The 17,280-nt window shown below is 38.6% G+C and overlaps 1 protein-coding gene across 1 annotated transcript; it reads left to right on the forward strand.

The window, feature by feature from the left end:
- The first annotated feature begins 543 nt into the window (after window positions 1–543).
- On the forward strand, window positions 544–13,776 carry LOC113100675 (gastrula zinc finger protein XlCGF26.1-like). The gene is made up of 2 exons (XM_026265300.1): window positions 544–881; window positions 10,953–13,776. The coding sequence occupies exons 1-2, from the start codon at window positions 773–775 to the stop codon at window positions 12,086–12,088; spliced, it is 1,245 nt and encodes a 414-aa protein (XP_026121085.1). The 5' UTR covers window positions 544–772; the 3' UTR covers window positions 12,089–13,776.
- Window positions 13,777–17,280: the final 3,504 nt, after the last annotated feature.

Genomic DNA, 17,280 nt, shown 5'->3' on the forward strand with positions numbered 1-17,280 from the left:
TATATTCCCAAACGCAAAACTTTAGCAGCAGGTTATCACGGTGAGAACATGTAGAGAGGACACTAGGCGTACCTTTCATGAGTGCAAAAAAGTGCACCCCTGTTTATAGGTGATTAAAAAATGGGTCTGGGTGGATTTTTATCATTGGAGATTGGTTAGGTCAACACATATATATGTCCAAAAACCATGTAAAAGGCTTTTTAATTTAATTCTTTATTTTTTTTATAAAAGTTGCCCTTAAAAAAAATATATAAAATAATAATAAAATAAAAACAACTTCAATGGGCCATATACCACTAGGGAACTGGATTACAGAGAAATATTTGACTTCTCTAATTTTTCTCAACCAATCCTTACTATGAAAGGCTGTTGGTGTTTATCAAATACCATGTGAGTATATATTTTATGGATCATGTATTTGCGCAGATCGTTTTTTTCTCAAAGGAAAACAAATATCCACGTATTATTTTCCTCCTCTCGTCGCTACACGCTCCAGTCCAGCGGGTGGCGCTAAACACATACGTTTGTTTGTACCAAACCCCATTTAACATCAGAGGAAGAAGATTAGTTTCACCGTGATCTCTGATGTTTTGTCGTAATACTTGCTTAATACAAACTATTATAAATGTTTTTTCTGTAAATAGAGAAATACAGTTTTTGAATCTGGTCAGTAATACTGTAATATTCTCATCCTCACAGCCGTGACTAAGTTTTGAATCAAGCAGGAATATCTGGAGGAGTATCATCTGAACTGAGATCTGCTGCTGTAAAGATGATGTTTGTTAAAGAGGAGAGTGAAGAAAACACGAGTGAACCAGAAACCTGGAGAATAAAACAAGAGGAACCAGATACCCAGAAAGTAAAACACGAGGAACAAGGAGGTTGGTGTTTATTCTTAATTAATATTTGTGGAACACTTAACGTGACAGGTCCTTTATGTAAAAAAAAACAACAACAACAATGATCTTACTATCATTAAAATGCCTTAAATCCGTTTCAAAGTTCTTATGGAGATGTGACTGATCCGACTCTGAAGAGATGTAATTAGTAGTTTTTAATTAGACTTTATCTTTGCTTTTTGGAATCATAGAACTGTGTTGAACAAAAAATAAATAAATAAAAAACAACAACATATGCTGCTAAGGTATGATTTGACACTGAGATGCTGGTCCTTTGCTGGTTTGAGCTGGTCATGTGCTGACAAAGGACCAGCATAAAGCCCAATTTATACTTGTTTGTCGAACATACGCCATAGGCTATGTGTGGTATGCCCTAGCCTGATGTGCACCTCTCAAAAAAATTTAACAGCGCGTCTATTCTATTCGGACAGCAAGCGCTGTGATTGGTCTGCTAGAACCCCTCCCTCGTATGTTCTTGAGTTTGGTGTGTTTATGTGCACTTTAAACCAGCATCGCAGAATCATCGCATACCTAACCAGCATATGCTGTTTTTTTCAGCAGGGACTAGGCCTGTCAAAGTAACAACTTTTTGTTGTGCAATATACTGTGACACGTGATATTATTGTCATTTAAAAGACCATTTTAGGCACTGAATCAGTAGTGTAGCCAGAAAAGAGACTCTGGGTGTGCCACATTTATTGTCAGATTACTATGCAAAATTATTAACCCAAGAGCAGTGCGGAGCCTAAAGAACAAAACATCAGAAATCGGGGACAGTACTTTTATGCGGCTCGGCCTGAAGATCATTTGAGCAAATGTTGGACAATTTTGGACCAATTTTGAAGGAGGAGTTTTTTTTTCCGTACCCAGGAGTGCAGGAGGAGTCACATCTGTTGATGTTGGGCCCGGGGAGGGAGAAACATCCTCATCAGATAATGTTATGCCTTGTGTCCGGCTGTCCATCAAGCCAAGTTTTTTTGCTAAAAAAATTAAGACGGGAGCTCTGCACTATATTACTAGCTAGCAATGTGCAATCAAAAATTCTCTGTTTATATCATAGACAGTAAGGTTTATATGCGGCAACGATCTCTGGGGAGCTGCTGGGGTCACAGTCAGTTGCTGTTTGCTGATTGGTTGGCAGTCCGAATGTCGGCAGATATTTTATTAACGAAAATAATTTAAAATGTTAAACATTTTTAGCATTATTGCACCATATATTGAATTCTTATTACTGTGCCCCTGAGAGTATGATTTAGAATGTTCAGTGACATCACAGAACTGCCAGATTCAAACAACTTTCGCGCGTTGGCTGCACTGAGCCAGAGACGGACGCGCTCAGCGCTTGTCATATATCACAATTAATATGCAGTGTTTTCAACCACATAATGTTTATTTTAGGTTTCATACATTTAAATATACATAATCACTAGTAAAACAATACATTGATAGTTTGTAAAATACACACTGATGTCTATGGGAGCAGAAAAAACTATCTATTCAAATGTAATTTGCAGACGTGTTTAATTAATATATAAGACACACATAGCAGAACAATAAAGTTTACTCTATTCTTCGTCCAGTTCAACAGCCACTTACTTTCATGTATTTCGGGAGAAACTGGGGAATTCAAGTGCTGTACGTTAAATCCGGCTGACAGGACTCTGAACTGCAGTGCTCATCTCGTTATAGATCAAGATAATTTATAAAGGTTTTTAAACTAAGAATCGGAATATCAGATAGTTGACATGGTAAGCAAGCTTGCGAATATATTTTAATAAAAAATGAAAAATGATACATCTGTTAGTGGCTGCGGTTTGTCACGTGACAATCATGACGTGTCGCCATGGAAACAAAGGGTCAGTTAAAATATTTGTAACTTGCTCGTGAAAGGGTTGATTTAAAAAATATATTTTCTAAATAAACAACAATAGCCCAAGTTTAGTTAAAAAAAAAAATATTGAGACTGTAAAAAATAATTCTGCATCTATTTTTAGGTGGGTGGCAACGGCAGACCCTGGCACACCCGTGGCTATGCCACTGCACTGAATATTTAATCATAATGTAACAGCATAATAATGCAAGAAGACCTACACACTTCCAAATGACAACAAACTTTACATTTTTTAAGATTATTTAGATCATGGAAATTACTTTTCAAAATATTAGATACCTTAAAAAACCTGAATAAGTAGTAAGTAAACCTTTTTCTAATAAAAAGTGCAAAGTAACAAGTAAAAATAAAAATAAACTGCACAAATAACTTTTTTCCATCTACAGATTTTTCCTGACCTTTTCTCTGTAAATTAAAGTGACAGTTGACCCAAAAATGAAAAAAAATATGTTTATCTGCTTACCCCCAGGGCATCCAATATGCAGGTGCCTTTGTTTCTTCAGTAGAACACAAATAATGTTTTTTTTTTTTTTTTTTACTTAAGCTGGTGCAATCTTTCAATCGTATAATGCTTGGCAATGGAAATAGAATCTATGAGAACAAGAAAAACTAATGAACATTGCACAGACAAATCCAAATTAAACCCCGGGGCTCATGATGATACATTGATGTGTAAAGACACAAAACGATCGGTCTGTGCAAGAAACTGAACAGGATTTGTATATATATATTTTTTTTCTTACCTCTGATTCATGCAATGTCCGAACTGTTAGCACTCCTGTGAACGCATTGTGAATGTTGAATCTTAATATCTCATATCATTGCATTGTAATACTATAATCGCCATTATTCATTTTGTGACATGCTTTGGTTACCCAGAAAGCAACATAGTGTTCACAACACTAGTTAATAGGGCTGTCAAAATAGCTGAAAAACTAAATTCAAATTTTGTACTTAAATATGATCAAAATTTGAATTCTATTCAAATTTAAAATGCATAATCTCAGGGTGAAGAAAAGCTTTTTGCTTCTCTTCTGAGGCCACAAGAGGACACATTAAGCAAAATATTACTAAATGTAGTTTCATTAACAAGATTCGGGAGGTGCACGTCAGATACTTATTAGCTGAGGCACATGTGAAGCACACTTAAGATAATCAATCCTAGGGTATAAATACAGCTGACTTACCTGTCTCCATTGACGGTTTATCAGCATTCGGCTCGCTCTGTCTGTCATCTTATCACAGACCCAATTTTCCTTCCAACGAAGAGATCCATACCAGGTATTTTTCAGATCTGCTGCTTTTGCCGGACCCATGATCATTCCTACCCCGCCAAACACGGCACGGCTGAGCAACATTAAGCATCATCGCGACAGCTGCTCTTCTCGCCAAGCCACCCGTTGTGTCCAATAAACAGTGCAAGCCCCGAGCTTGCCTCGCTCGACACCACACCCCAGTTCTCACCGCAGCAAGCCTCTCTCACTTCCTTTTCTGGCTGAGGCGAAGTTGAGGCTGCCTCCACTAGTGGCGGAGATTGCATGTTGTAAATTTTCAGCTGAAGACGCAAAATGCAGGTTTTGCGGCTAAAGTTTGTTAACTTACATTATGACGTAGTTATATCGGATAACGATGCCATTTCTAACCACAAAGGCAAGGCATTATTTTCAGAGTCGTCATCCACACTAAAATGTCCAAAGACATTCAAGACCAAATTATTTAGGGACATATTTAACCTTTTACTGGTGTGATCACTCAAAATCTATCTAAAATGCAACTACCCTCGTGTTTTGCCACAGGACAGCAAGTGTGAGTAAAGTTTCTGTTGTCTTTTACGACTGTAATACGAAAAACATGCAAGTTAATATATTTAGAAACCAATTGGAAGTGAATAGCACATAACTGCAATTAATGTTTCTGCTATAATCATGTCTTTTGGTACAATGTTTTACAAGACTAAACATGCTTCATCGTTTTCAAAAGCCTCTGATTTCACAGTCCATACTACGACGTGAAAACAGCGTTTAAAATTTATCTGCTCTGGAGGCCTTTTTAAAAATGAGAAGTAAGATGCTTTTCCAACAAGAACATACTAATGTGGACAAGGCTTGAGGAATTGTCAACTCAGTCAACCAATTGCTAAGCTGACAACACATTACGCTACCCATTCATTTTTAGCTTGCCCCATCAAATGTTACTAACCCTTTTACTCTTACCACAGCCAACATCTACAACAGCTGAAGCAAGCTCTACAGGTGGCCCAAGCAACTATCTCTCCTCCTTTTCTCATGGTCCCCTTTACCTCTCTGTTTTCTGTATCTCCTCACTGCCGCAGCAGTGTCTGCTCCTGCAGGAGCCTTTTCTCTTTCTCCTCACTGCTGCAGCAGTGTCTGCTCTCGCAGGAGCCTCTTCTGTATCCCCTCACTACCACCGCAGGAGCCTTTTCTTTATCTCCTCATTGCCACTGCAGTGTCTGCTCCCGCAGGAGCCTCTTTTGTATCCTCTCACTGACACAGCAGTGTCTGGGTCTTGGTAATCTTCTGGCAAAAATCGACATCACCTCTGCTTCAAAGTTATGCCATGCATCCTAGGTTGTGGTGATAGTATTACGTATTGACGATAGTCAAGATGATGTTAGGCTCATTCTCCTATTAATGTATTTTATTATTATTAGGCGGCCTACTATAATTCAGCTATCAAACTGCTCCGTTATTCCATTTCAACACTGCATTTCACGCTTGCCCCTTGCTAGCAAAGGATTATTTGAGCCTGTAGGCAGTGAAGAAGTCTCCATTCACAAATATATAAGATATAAGGTATTTCATTGAACATTAACAGGTAATCCGATATGTGCAATATTTTAAACAAGCTCTCAATGAGTTTAATGCTACAGTTACTAGAGTTGGGGTACTCGAACTTGGACTCCAATATTGAATGAACTCGGACTTGTCACGCACTCGGGTGAATTTGTACTCGGACTTGACACGGACTTCAACATTTTGGACTCGGAAAATATTCTGAGTACAGTCGAGTCCACGTCATGTGTAACAATAAAACCAGCATAAAATTGAAATGATAAATTAATGAATGTCTCCCCTTCTGTCATTTTACTGCACCACACCGGCAGGCAGAAGTCTCATGCTTGCAGACGAAACACACACACCACTCACTGGATATCAATGTGGATTAGTGATGGGAAGTTCGATTCTTTTCCGCGAACCGGTTCTTTCGGACGGTTTGATTCAATAAACCGGTTGAAAAAAAAAACAGTTCACCGGATACATAATCCATTGCGATGTATTTGTTATTAAATGAACTTACGTTTCATCAGATTGCCCTTCATTCAAGCCCTCGGTTTACCCGCACTCATTACATTAGCACAAAATCAGTTCAGAATCAATCACCAAAAGAATCAGTTCGGTTCAGACGCGCTGTGAGTCAGTCGGCTTCATGCTGAATCACGAATGCGCAGTATCATCAGCTCCTCGGTTCTCGAATCGGACGCGTCCGAAAGAAACGGTTTTCGGTTCAGTTTACTGATGATCTGAAAACTGATACAACCGGTTCTTGACTCGAGAACGAGAATCGCTCAAAACCCGGGTAGGAAAATCTGACAGGGTAGGATAAAATGTCAGGACACCGGCACATGCTGCAGTTCAGTATCATCAGCTGCTCTACTCGTGTTCATGTTCTGTTTACTACAAACTCAGTTTGTGAATCTGTCATCATTAACTATAAATACAGTACAGATATTTCATAAATCGTCCCTTATTCATATTAAACATGGAGTCTTTAGAGTCTTAATTATTGTCCAACTTCCCTGAAAACCCCTTTGGCCCATACATAATCTACAATATACAGATTAGAAACATGTAGCCCCTATTTTAAAAAAAATTTGTGTGTGTGTATATATATATATATATATATATATATATATATATAGTTTTATCACACTTTCCGATGTTTAACAAAATACTTGAAAAATTACACGCATGCGAAGTATCATCAGTTCATCGGTTCTCAAATCGGACGCCTCCGAAAGAAATGGTTTTCGGTTCAGTGTACTGGTGATCCGAAAACCAATGCAACCGACTACCAAAGACAGCAGCAGCAACCAACAGATGCTGCACAGCTCAGCATTGCAGGATTTGCAAGACCAGAACTGACCAAACAAGCAGTGCAACTTTATGATGCAAGTTCTCCAAGACAACAAGAAATTCATAATTCCATTATTAAGGATCTCCTCATTGGCTGCACTTTACCTCTGTCAAATGTGGGGGAGAGGCATTAAATAACTGAAATGTCATCTTTAACTGGAGGACAATATAGTGTGATACGATAAATAGGAAAAAATAGGTTCATTTGTATTTTCATCCACTTGTAATACAATAAAACCTTTGAAACCTTTTTTGATAGGAAACTAGTTCTGTTGACATAAAAATGTTCAATGGCAATGACTAGATGTAACAGTGGTATTTTTTTATTACATTTTTATATTGCCATTGGTTTAATGGGTTGAAAGGTTAAAATATTAATAGAATGTAAAAATGAACAATACCAATTTATAATCTTTTTTAATTTAATTACTTTCTGGACTCGGGCGGACTCGACTCGGACTCGGCCTTTAAGAACTCGGACTTGAGTCCAACTCGACCCCTTTTGGACTCAGACTCGGACTTGGACTCGATGTTTGTGGACTTGGTCTTGACTCGTACTCGACAAAGGTGGACTCGGACCGAACTCTAACAGTTACGTTAGAATGCATCTAATTTTTGTTTCTGTGGCGGTGCGTCGGTCTCATCATGAGGTGCGTGGTCTTGAGCATGTATGAACACTGCATCAATTCAACTGAACTTTACTCCAAATATATGAACTTACCTGTTTTGAATACTTTATATCTAATGTGTTCGTTTACGTCCATATTAGGGTTAAATTGTTGTAAATTCGTGGCCTAATGGTTAGAGGGTTGGACTCCCAATCGAAGGGTTGTGGGTTCTAGTCTCGGGCCGGACGGAATTGTGGGTGGGGGGAGTGCATGTACAGTTCTCTCTCCACCTTCAATACCACGACTTAGGTGCCCTTGAGCAAGGCATCGAACCCCCAACTGCTCCCCGGGCACCGCAGCATAAATGGCTGCCCACTGCTCCGGGTGTGTGCTCACAGTGTGTGTGTGTGTGTGTGTGTGTGTTCACTGCTCTGTGTGTGTGCATTTCGGATGGGTTAAATGCAGAGCAAAAATTCTGAGTTTGGGTCACCATACTTGGCTGAATGTCACTTCACTTTCACTTTATCACAATTCTATTTTATACCCCTTTCCCTTCCCCTAAAATATTCCCCTAAGGATTGGGACACCACTACTATGTCGTCACATGTCATCATTCTTCGTCTAGCTCTTAAAATACACACATATATTTGTGTGTGCTGGTGTGGATTAGAGCCTTTAATTATCGTTCTGAATTGATGAGCTGCTTACTGATACACACACACACATATTGGAAATCGCGCAGCTCACACATCTAGGAGAAAATAAACTTGTCAACGCTGCCCCATGACCTTTATTAAATATATTTTAAATACTGAATCGCTACATTATATTTTCCAGCGATGAGAGGATACAATCGCTGTTTTTAAGTAAACTCACTCAAAGATAAATGCACAGACGCGAATACACGAAAAATGCCTGAAAAATCTTCATTTGAAGGGCTATCTGGCCCTTCCCCTTGCCCCTACCCCTCCAACCAAAAGAGAATCGAGACACCCCTACCCCTTCACGTGAACGCATAAAACGGAGAGGTAGGGGAAAGGGGAAGGGTTAAGGGTTAGAATTGGGATTTGGCCTTAGACTGAAAGCCTCCGTGCGCAGATGAAGCAAATTTGTCACAGGACAAGCGAGGTGACAGTGGTGCTCAACTACATAAACTAGCTGTTTTAAATATAGTATTTTTATATTTAACGTCAGTTTATCAGTACGTCTGAAAGTATTTTTTCGAATATTGGTGATTTCCATAGGCTCTCTTTCTTGCACCTGCACGGTTTCAAATTGCAAATAGGTATGCTATGACAAGAATAAAGAGTCTTCCCGGTTGAGCCAACCTTTGCCTTTTGCGTTCAACTACCAGCAAAGCTTATTCATATGACGTCGCAAGTATTAAACTCCTGTCAGATGCTGCAGGAGCTTTCCCGGTTAAGCAATCTTAACCTTTCCATGTGACTACCAGTGAAGCTTACCCATTCATGTCGTAAATATTGAACTCCCATGTGAGGGTGGCAAGAGCCTCCCGGCTACACAACCTTACCTTTCTGTCTTACATCAGTGAGGCTACCCATTCGATGCAGTGAGTATTGAGCTCCCGTCGGATGTCGGTGAAAGCCTTCTGGCTAGACAACTGACTTTTTCTTCTCCAATCCAACCATACTAATCCATCTTCGAATACCTCCTCCTTAGAAATTCTCAGACGCAATTCTCCCACGAACCTATATTTTAGACAAAAAAAAAACAAAAAAAAAAACATCTGATCCTATTGTGCTCGTGTCAAATGTCGAGAGTGCTCCCGGTTGGGTTTTCTTTACTTGCTGCCCACAAACAGGTCTTATCCATCTGATGCCGTGAGTATTGATCTCCCTTCGGGTGTCGCAAGAGTCCTCTTTGTCAGCGGCCCAAAACCTGTTTATCTGCTCAACTGAGAGGATGTACACGTCCGTCGTCCTGAGTCTTGATCTCCAGTCGGAGGCTTCATGTGTCCTCTCGATCAGTTATCTGCCTTGGTTGCCCACTGATTAGCAGGGGCTCATCAGCCAGTAGGGCCCGTACGCCAACACCATGACCTATTCCAGTCGAGACAACTCAGGCCCTCCTGGTCAGGCTATCCAATCACGTTGCTCTTCCTCTATCGGCCAGTAGGGGTCATCCATTCCAATGCAGTGAGGTGCTCCAGTTTTGCAATGGCTAGAGCCCTCCTGACTGGGCGCCCCAAATCACATAGTCCGATACAAGCAGTCGGTAGGGCCTACCTCTCCAAATACATGTCTTTCTAAACATGCAGCTGTCTTGCATGCTTAGAAAAGTCTTGCAAGATCTTCTCCACACACATGTTGATGGCTTCAACTGGATAGGCTAACATAAACCTTATAATGCAATGACACTTACATCGTCATCACATCTTGTGCGCCACTGATGAAGGTCAAGTATACTTTGTTAATCCTCGCCATTTTTGTCATCCGCATGCAGGCGATCTTTTGAGACTGCGCAGATGATACACATACACGAAGTGACTGATGAGACAGAATTGGTAGGCATACTGTGAAACAGCTGTGGTGTGATGAGCGGTGAATGGAGTAAAAAATGTATAGTAGATGGGTAACCGACTGCTCCCTCGTGACCTTTTGTAAACTGTATTTATGACAAAGAACTGCACAGATATAGATATTCAAGCAATCTATCGATAAACTCACCTTGTGTCCTCTTTCTGTTTAAGTCCACTCGCGCTGCCCCGTCGCGGTCTGCGGATTGAAGAGCGCACTGAAAGACGGGGAGGAGACAGGTCTGCCGCCGTTTTCGCATGAACTTTAAGCAGACTGACTCTGAGGCAATCGTGAATTTGAGTACAATTTATGAAACTAAATGCTATACCCCGCTTAAAAAGCCTAGCGACGCCCATGCTTCTTGTGTACATTTCAGATATCCAAGACAAATATTTCTGGATTTAAGAGGCACCGAGATGAGGCACCGAAATCTGCTTTCTGATTTGGTTTGTTGCATACAGGTTACATAGGTTACCCATTTTGGTACCCAACCCTACTCATAGTACAGTCACATTGCATTTCCATTTCCCATTATTCACATTAAACCCTTTTTCACAAAAGTCAAAAACCACCTTAAGCAACCATAAAAACGAGTGAGCAAAAAGCGAGCATTTTTAAAAAAATTTTAAAGATACTTCAAAATTTGCAAAGTAGGGTGATGGAAACCCAGCTATAGTGTAGTGTTTCTTTACAAAGTGACTGCCATCTCCTGGCCTGGCAGCATAATGCAGTGTTTTTAGACATTTTAATGGATCTGTGTTAGAAAGGTAGAGTTTGACATTGTTTTTGTCTGTACACATATTTTGCCCTTTTATCTTTCAAATGTATCAATTGATTTTCATCTTCTAATGATTTAATTTTAGGCCTGATGAAAATGAAAGAAGAAAGACAAGATCTGAATGAAATGGAGGAGATATATCAGGATCAGAAAGATCATGATGTCAATGGAGAAAAATCAGTGAGTTGCAACATTAAAACAACAGAAGTCAAGAGGCCTTTCAGCTGCTCTCAGTGTGGAAACACTTTCACATGTAACAGAAATCTTAAAAAGCACATATTAATTCATGCTGAGATAAAGCCTTTCAGCTGCTCTCAGTGTGAAAAGAGTTTTACACAGAGAGCAATCTTAAAGAATCACTTGTCAACTCATACTGGGATAAAGCCTTTCAGCTGCTCTCTGTGTGGAAAGAGTTTCATATGTAAGCGAAATCTTAAGGATCATATGGTAATTCATGCTGGGATAAAGCCTTTCAACTGCTCTCAATGTGGAAAGAATTTTACACAGAAAGCAAGCCTTAAGAAGCACATGTTAATTCATGCTGGGATAAAGTCTTTCAGTTGCTCTCAGTGTGAAAAAAGTTTTACACAGAAAGCAAGCCTTAAGAAGCACATGGTAATTCATACTGGGATAAAGTCTTTCAGTTGCTCTCAGTGTGGAAAGAGTTTTACACAGAAAACAAGCTTAAAGAATCACATGTTAATTCATGCTGGACTAAAGCCTTTCAGCTGCTCTCAGTGTGGAAAGAGTTTTATAAAGAAAGGACAACTTAAGGATCATTTGGTAACTCACACTTCAGAAAAGCCTTTTGTCTGCTCTCAATGTGGGAACACTTTCAGACGTAAAGCAAGCCTTGAGAAGCACATGTTAATTCATACTGGAATAAAGTCTTTCATCTGCTCTCAGTGCGGAAACGCTTTCAGATGTAAAGCAAGCCTTAAAAGGCACACATTAAATCATACTGGGATAAAGCCTTTCAGCTGTTCTGAGTGTGGAAATAGTTTTACACATAAATTAAGCCTTAAAAGGCACATGTTAATTCATGCTGGAATAAAGCCTTACACCTGCACTCAGTGTGCAAAGACTTTTACACAGAGAGGGCAACTTAATAATCATTTGGTAACTCACACTTCAGAAAGTAATTTCTCCTGCTCTCAGTGTGGAAAGAGTTTTACATATAAATCAAACCTTAAGAGGCACATGTTAATTCATACTGGGTAACAACCTTTCACTTGGTCTCAGTGTGAAAATAATTTTACAAAGAAACAGCTACTTAATAATCATTTGGTAACTCGCACTTCAGAAAGTAATTTCTCCTGCTTTCAGTGTGGAAAGAGTTTCACACAGAAAGGACACTGTAAGGTTAATTTGGTAACTCACTCCTCATAAAAGCCTTTCCCCTTAGGGAATTAAAGCTAATGACTGTTATTCTGAATGACTGTTGTCATCTATTGGATCACCTCAAGGATGTGTCCTCTCTCCTTTATTTTTGATCTTGTAGTTCTAGAAATAGGCATATTATAAAATTTCCTGATGATTCTGTAATCGTTAGCTTAATGAGTGAGGAGGACTCCATGTTTGGTCCTGTGGTTGATGTTTTTATTATCTGGTGTCAGAATGCTTTCTTAAAACTTAAAGGTACAATATGTAAGTTTTTGCCACTGCAGGGCGTGTATTGAAAATGAACAAAGACAAGGTAGCGTAGTAGATCCCAACGTTATTTAAACGTTCTTTGAAACATTTGGGATTTACATTGTCATTTTGCAGACGGTTTTATCCAAAGTGACTTCCAATTGGGGAATACATAAAATGATTCTTCTTAAAGAGACAAACAGACACAGGAAGTGCTTGTAATACCAAGTTTTAGACGTTATTCAAATGAGTACAAACTAGAAAGAGAAGAAATAGGGTAAGATTATTATTTTATTTTACGAAGAAACCAAGTAGTTTTTTCATTGGAGAAATTGATCTGTCTTGGTATTAGATACATTTACTCATTTAGCTGACGCTTTTATCCAAGGCAACTTACAATTGCTACATATGTCAGAGGTTGCACGCCTCTGGAGCAACTAGGGGTTAAGTGTCTTGCTCAGGCACACACTGGTGTCTCACAGTGGATTCGAACCCGGGTCTCTCACACCAAAGCCATGTGTCTTTTGTGTTTTTGGATATTTTAATAAAGCAATCTTACATATTGTGCTTTTAATGTTTCTAAAACTTAGAAGATGACTATTGATTTTAATTCTAGGAGGAAATATGTTTAGTATAAGCAAACAGGTATGAATGAAGTAGGTATTGTGAGTGTTTAACAGTACAAGTATTTGGGCACTGTTTTGGATAACAAATTGTTATTTTCTCCTAATACTGACCGATTGTGTAAGAGGGGACAGCAAAGATTGTATTGCTTGCAGAAATTAAGGTCATTTAATGTGGACAAAACATTGATATGCATGTTCTTCAGATATTATGTTGAGTTACTGTTATCTTTTTCACTGTTGTGCTGGTTTAATTCTCTAAATGTGAAAAACAAGAATTTCCTTGAGAGGATTGTAAACCAGGGAAGTTAAATAACGTGGAGGAAGCAGATCATTATGATCCAGTTATATCATAGACTGGTTTTGGAGAAAACCCAGAGTATTTTGTCAGATGATTGTCACACTATGTATCACAAGTTTGAACTTTCCTCTTCTGGCATTTGTTATAGAACCCCTATTAGTAAAACAAATCCGTTTAGAATTTCATTCAACTCCATCAGCTGTTAAGTTTTAAAATTTAAGGTAAGAACTTATTAGGAATTAAATGGAGTGTTTTTTAGTTGTTGTTGTTTTTTTATTTATTTTTTTTGTATTGCGTTTTGGTTATGTGAAATGTTTGATTGCTGTAACCAATGAAATAAATAAAGATGAACTGAACCTGCTCTCAGTGTGGAAAGTCTTTTGCACAAGTTAATATGATTATTTTGGGTCTTAATAAAAATAAAAAAATAAACATATTTTGGTTAAAAATTCTCAGTTGTACTGTAAAACAAGTATATTTACCATAAAAAACAACTCTGTTCACGTCGAGCCATTTCGGTGCATGTTCCTTTAAATGCTAATGAGCTTTGCTCACCTCACCCCTTGCTTCAATGGAGCAACAAACCACTCCCATGATGAGACTCTAAACTTCCTCATTTAGCCCCCAAACTTGTAGGATATTATTAGGAAAGGTGATTTGCAAAGATTTATTAAAAAACCTTATACTCGCTTTTTCTGTTGGTGGAGCTGGATCACAAATGATTTGCATGAACATAGATGCATTTAGGTAGATTGGGGGCATATTCCCTTAAAAAAATCTAATAAAGCCACTGCATCTTTAAGTCAAGTCTATTCACCTTTATTTATATAGCGTTTAAACAAAGAGGATTGTGTCAAAGCAACTGAACAACATTAATTAGGAAAACAGTGTGTCAAAAATGACAGTTAAAGGCAGTTCATCATTGAATTCAGTGATGCCATCATCTCAATTCAGTTTAAATGGTATCTATCCAATCATGTGCAATCAAGTCAACGATATCGCTGTAAATGAAGTGACCCCAACTAAGCAAGCCAATGGCGACAGCGGCAAGGAACCAAAACTCTATTGGTGACTGAATGGAGAAAAAACCTTGGGAGAAACCAGGCTCAGTTTGGGGGCTAGTTCTCCTCTGAATAAGAGAGAAACACACTAATATTAGTGTAGATGCCATTCTTCTAATGATGCAGCAAGTTCTGTACATCAGGTGAAATTGGAAGCGTTCCCGGTTCCAGTTTACCTAATTAATGCAGTCTAAAACTAAGATATAAGGATTCAGAGATACATCAAGTCTGAAAACACATGATATTATCCAAACCGGATTGAAACCTTATAAATGTTCACAATGTGACAATAGATTCAGTGATTCATCAAGTTTGAATACACATGAGATGATCCACACTGGATTGAAACATTATAAATGTTCACACTGTGACAAAAGATTCAGTGATTCATCAAGTCTGAAAACAGATGAGATGATCCACACTGGAGTGAAACATTATAAATGTTCACACTGTGACAAAATATTGAGTAATTCTTCAAGTCTGAAAACACATGAGTTGAACGACACTGGATTGGAACGTTTTAAGTGTTCACACTGTGACAAAAGATACAGTAATTCGTCCAGTCTGAAAACACATGAGATGATCCACACTGGATTGAAACCTTATATGTGTTCACACTATGACAAAAGATTCAGTGATTCATGAAGTCTATAAACACATGAGATGATCGACACTGGATTTGAATATTATAAGTGTTCACACTGTGACAAAAGATTCAGTGATTCATAATGTCTGAAAACACATGAGATGATCCACACTGGAGTGAAATCTTATAAGTGTTCACACTGACAAAAGATTCAGTGATCCATCAATTCTGAAAGCACATGAGATGATCCACACTGGAGTGAAACTTTATAAGTGTTCACACTGTGACAAAAGATTCAGTTATTCATCAAGTCTGAAAACACATGAGATGATCCACACTGGAGTGAAACGTCATAAGTGTTCACACTTTGACAAAAGATTCAATGATTCATCAAGTCTGAAAACACATGAGAGGATCCACACTGGATTGAAACATTATAAGTGTTCACACTGACGAAAGATTCAGTAATTCATCAAATCTGAAAACACATGAGAGGATTAACACTGGATTGAAACATAATTTTTCACACTGTGACAAAAAATTGAGTAATTCTTCAAGTCTGAAAACACATGAGTTAACGACACTGGATTGGAACGTTTTAAGTGTTCACACTGTGACAAAAGATACAGTAATTCGTCCAGTCTGAAAACACATGAGATGATCCACACTGGATTGAAACCTTATATGTGTTCACACTATGACAAAAGAATCAGTGATTCATGAAGTCTAAAAACACATGAGATAATCGACACTGGATTGGAATATTATAAGTGTTCACACTGGGACAAAAGATTCAGTGATTCATCAAGTCTGAAAACACATGAGATGATCCACACTACAGTGAAACCTTATAAGTGTTCACACTGTGACAAAAGATTAAGTGATTCATCAAGTCTGAAAACACGAGATGATGCACACTGGAGTGAAACGTTATAAGTGTCCACACTGTGACAAAAGATTCAGTGGTCCATCAATTCTGAAAACACATGAGATGATCCACACTGGAGTGAAACGTTAGAAGTGTTCACACTGTGACAAAAGATTCAGTGATTCATCAAGTCTGAAAACACATGAGATGATTCACACCGGAGGGAAACGTTATAAGTGTTCACACTGTGACAAAAGATTCAGTGATTTATCAAGTCTGAAAACACATGAGATGATCCACACCGGAGGGAAACGTTATAAGTGTTTACACTGTGACAAAAGATTCAGTGATTCATCAAGTCTGAAAACACATGAGATGATCCACACTGGAGTGAAACGTTATAAGTGTTCACACTGTGACAAAAGATTAAGTGATTCATCAAGTCTGAAAACACATGAGATGATCCACACTGGAGTGAAACGTTTTAAGTGATCACACTGCCACAAAATATTAAGTGATTCATCAAGTCTGAAAACATGAAATGATCCACACTGGAGTAATAATAATAATAATAATAATATATTTATTTTGTATAGCGCCTTTAAAAGTAGCTTTCTCAAAGCACTTTACATACAAGCATAACTCCAAATGAATAAACACAATGTAAGTACAAGAAAATAAACGCATAAAATCAAGTTCATGTAAAAGCAATCCTAAAATAAAATGTTTTAAGAAGAGATTTAAAAGTCACTAATGAATGTGCTTCCCTGATGTCGGCCGGGAGAGAATTCCAGAGCTTAGGAGCATAGACAGAGAATGCTCGGTCACCCCACGTATGAAGCCGTGTCTTCGGAACAACCAATAGACCACTCTGAGAGGAGCGCAGATTGCGACGTGGTGTGTAGGGGATTAATAAGTCAGTCAAATACTCAGGTGCCAGATTGTGCAGAGATTTATAGGCCAGCATAAGGATTTTAAAATCAATACGGTACCTAACAGGTAGCCAGTGCAGGGACTCCAAGACTGGAGTTATATGGTCCCTGGTCTTGACCCCAGATAGTACTCTAGCAGCTGAATTTTGAAGATATTGCAATTTATCCAGTGATGATTTAGATACCCCAGCTAGAAGACCATTGCAGTAGTCAATGCGCGAAAAGACAAAAGAGTTAATCAACTTCTCAGCTACCGAAAAGGATAACATAGGACGTAGCCGGGCTATATTTCTGAGGTGATAAAACGATGTCTTAACTGTATTCTGGACAAAAGGCTCAAATGACAGTGTGGCGTCAAATATGACACCCAAATTCTTTAATTTGGACTTAAACTCCAGTGCAACGCCATC

Source organism: Carassius auratus, unplaced genomic scaffold, assembly GCF_003368295.1.
Source record: "Carassius auratus strain Wakin unplaced genomic scaffold, ASM336829v1 scaf_tig00217331, whole genome shotgun sequence".
In the NCBI taxonomy this organism is placed as follows: Eukaryota; Metazoa; Chordata; class Actinopteri; order Cypriniformes; family Cyprinidae; genus Carassius; species Carassius auratus.

Excerpts from the sequence above, each read along its gene's own strand:
- LOC113100675 (XM_026265300.1), top strand. The coding sequence starts at position 773 with ATGATGTTTGTTAAAGAGGAGAGTGAAGAAAACACGAGTGAACCAGAA. Across the intron at positions 882-10,952 it reads AAAACACGAGGAACAAGGAG|GCCTGATGAAAATGAAAGAA; the intron begins GTTGGTGTTTAT and ends ATTTAATTTTAG.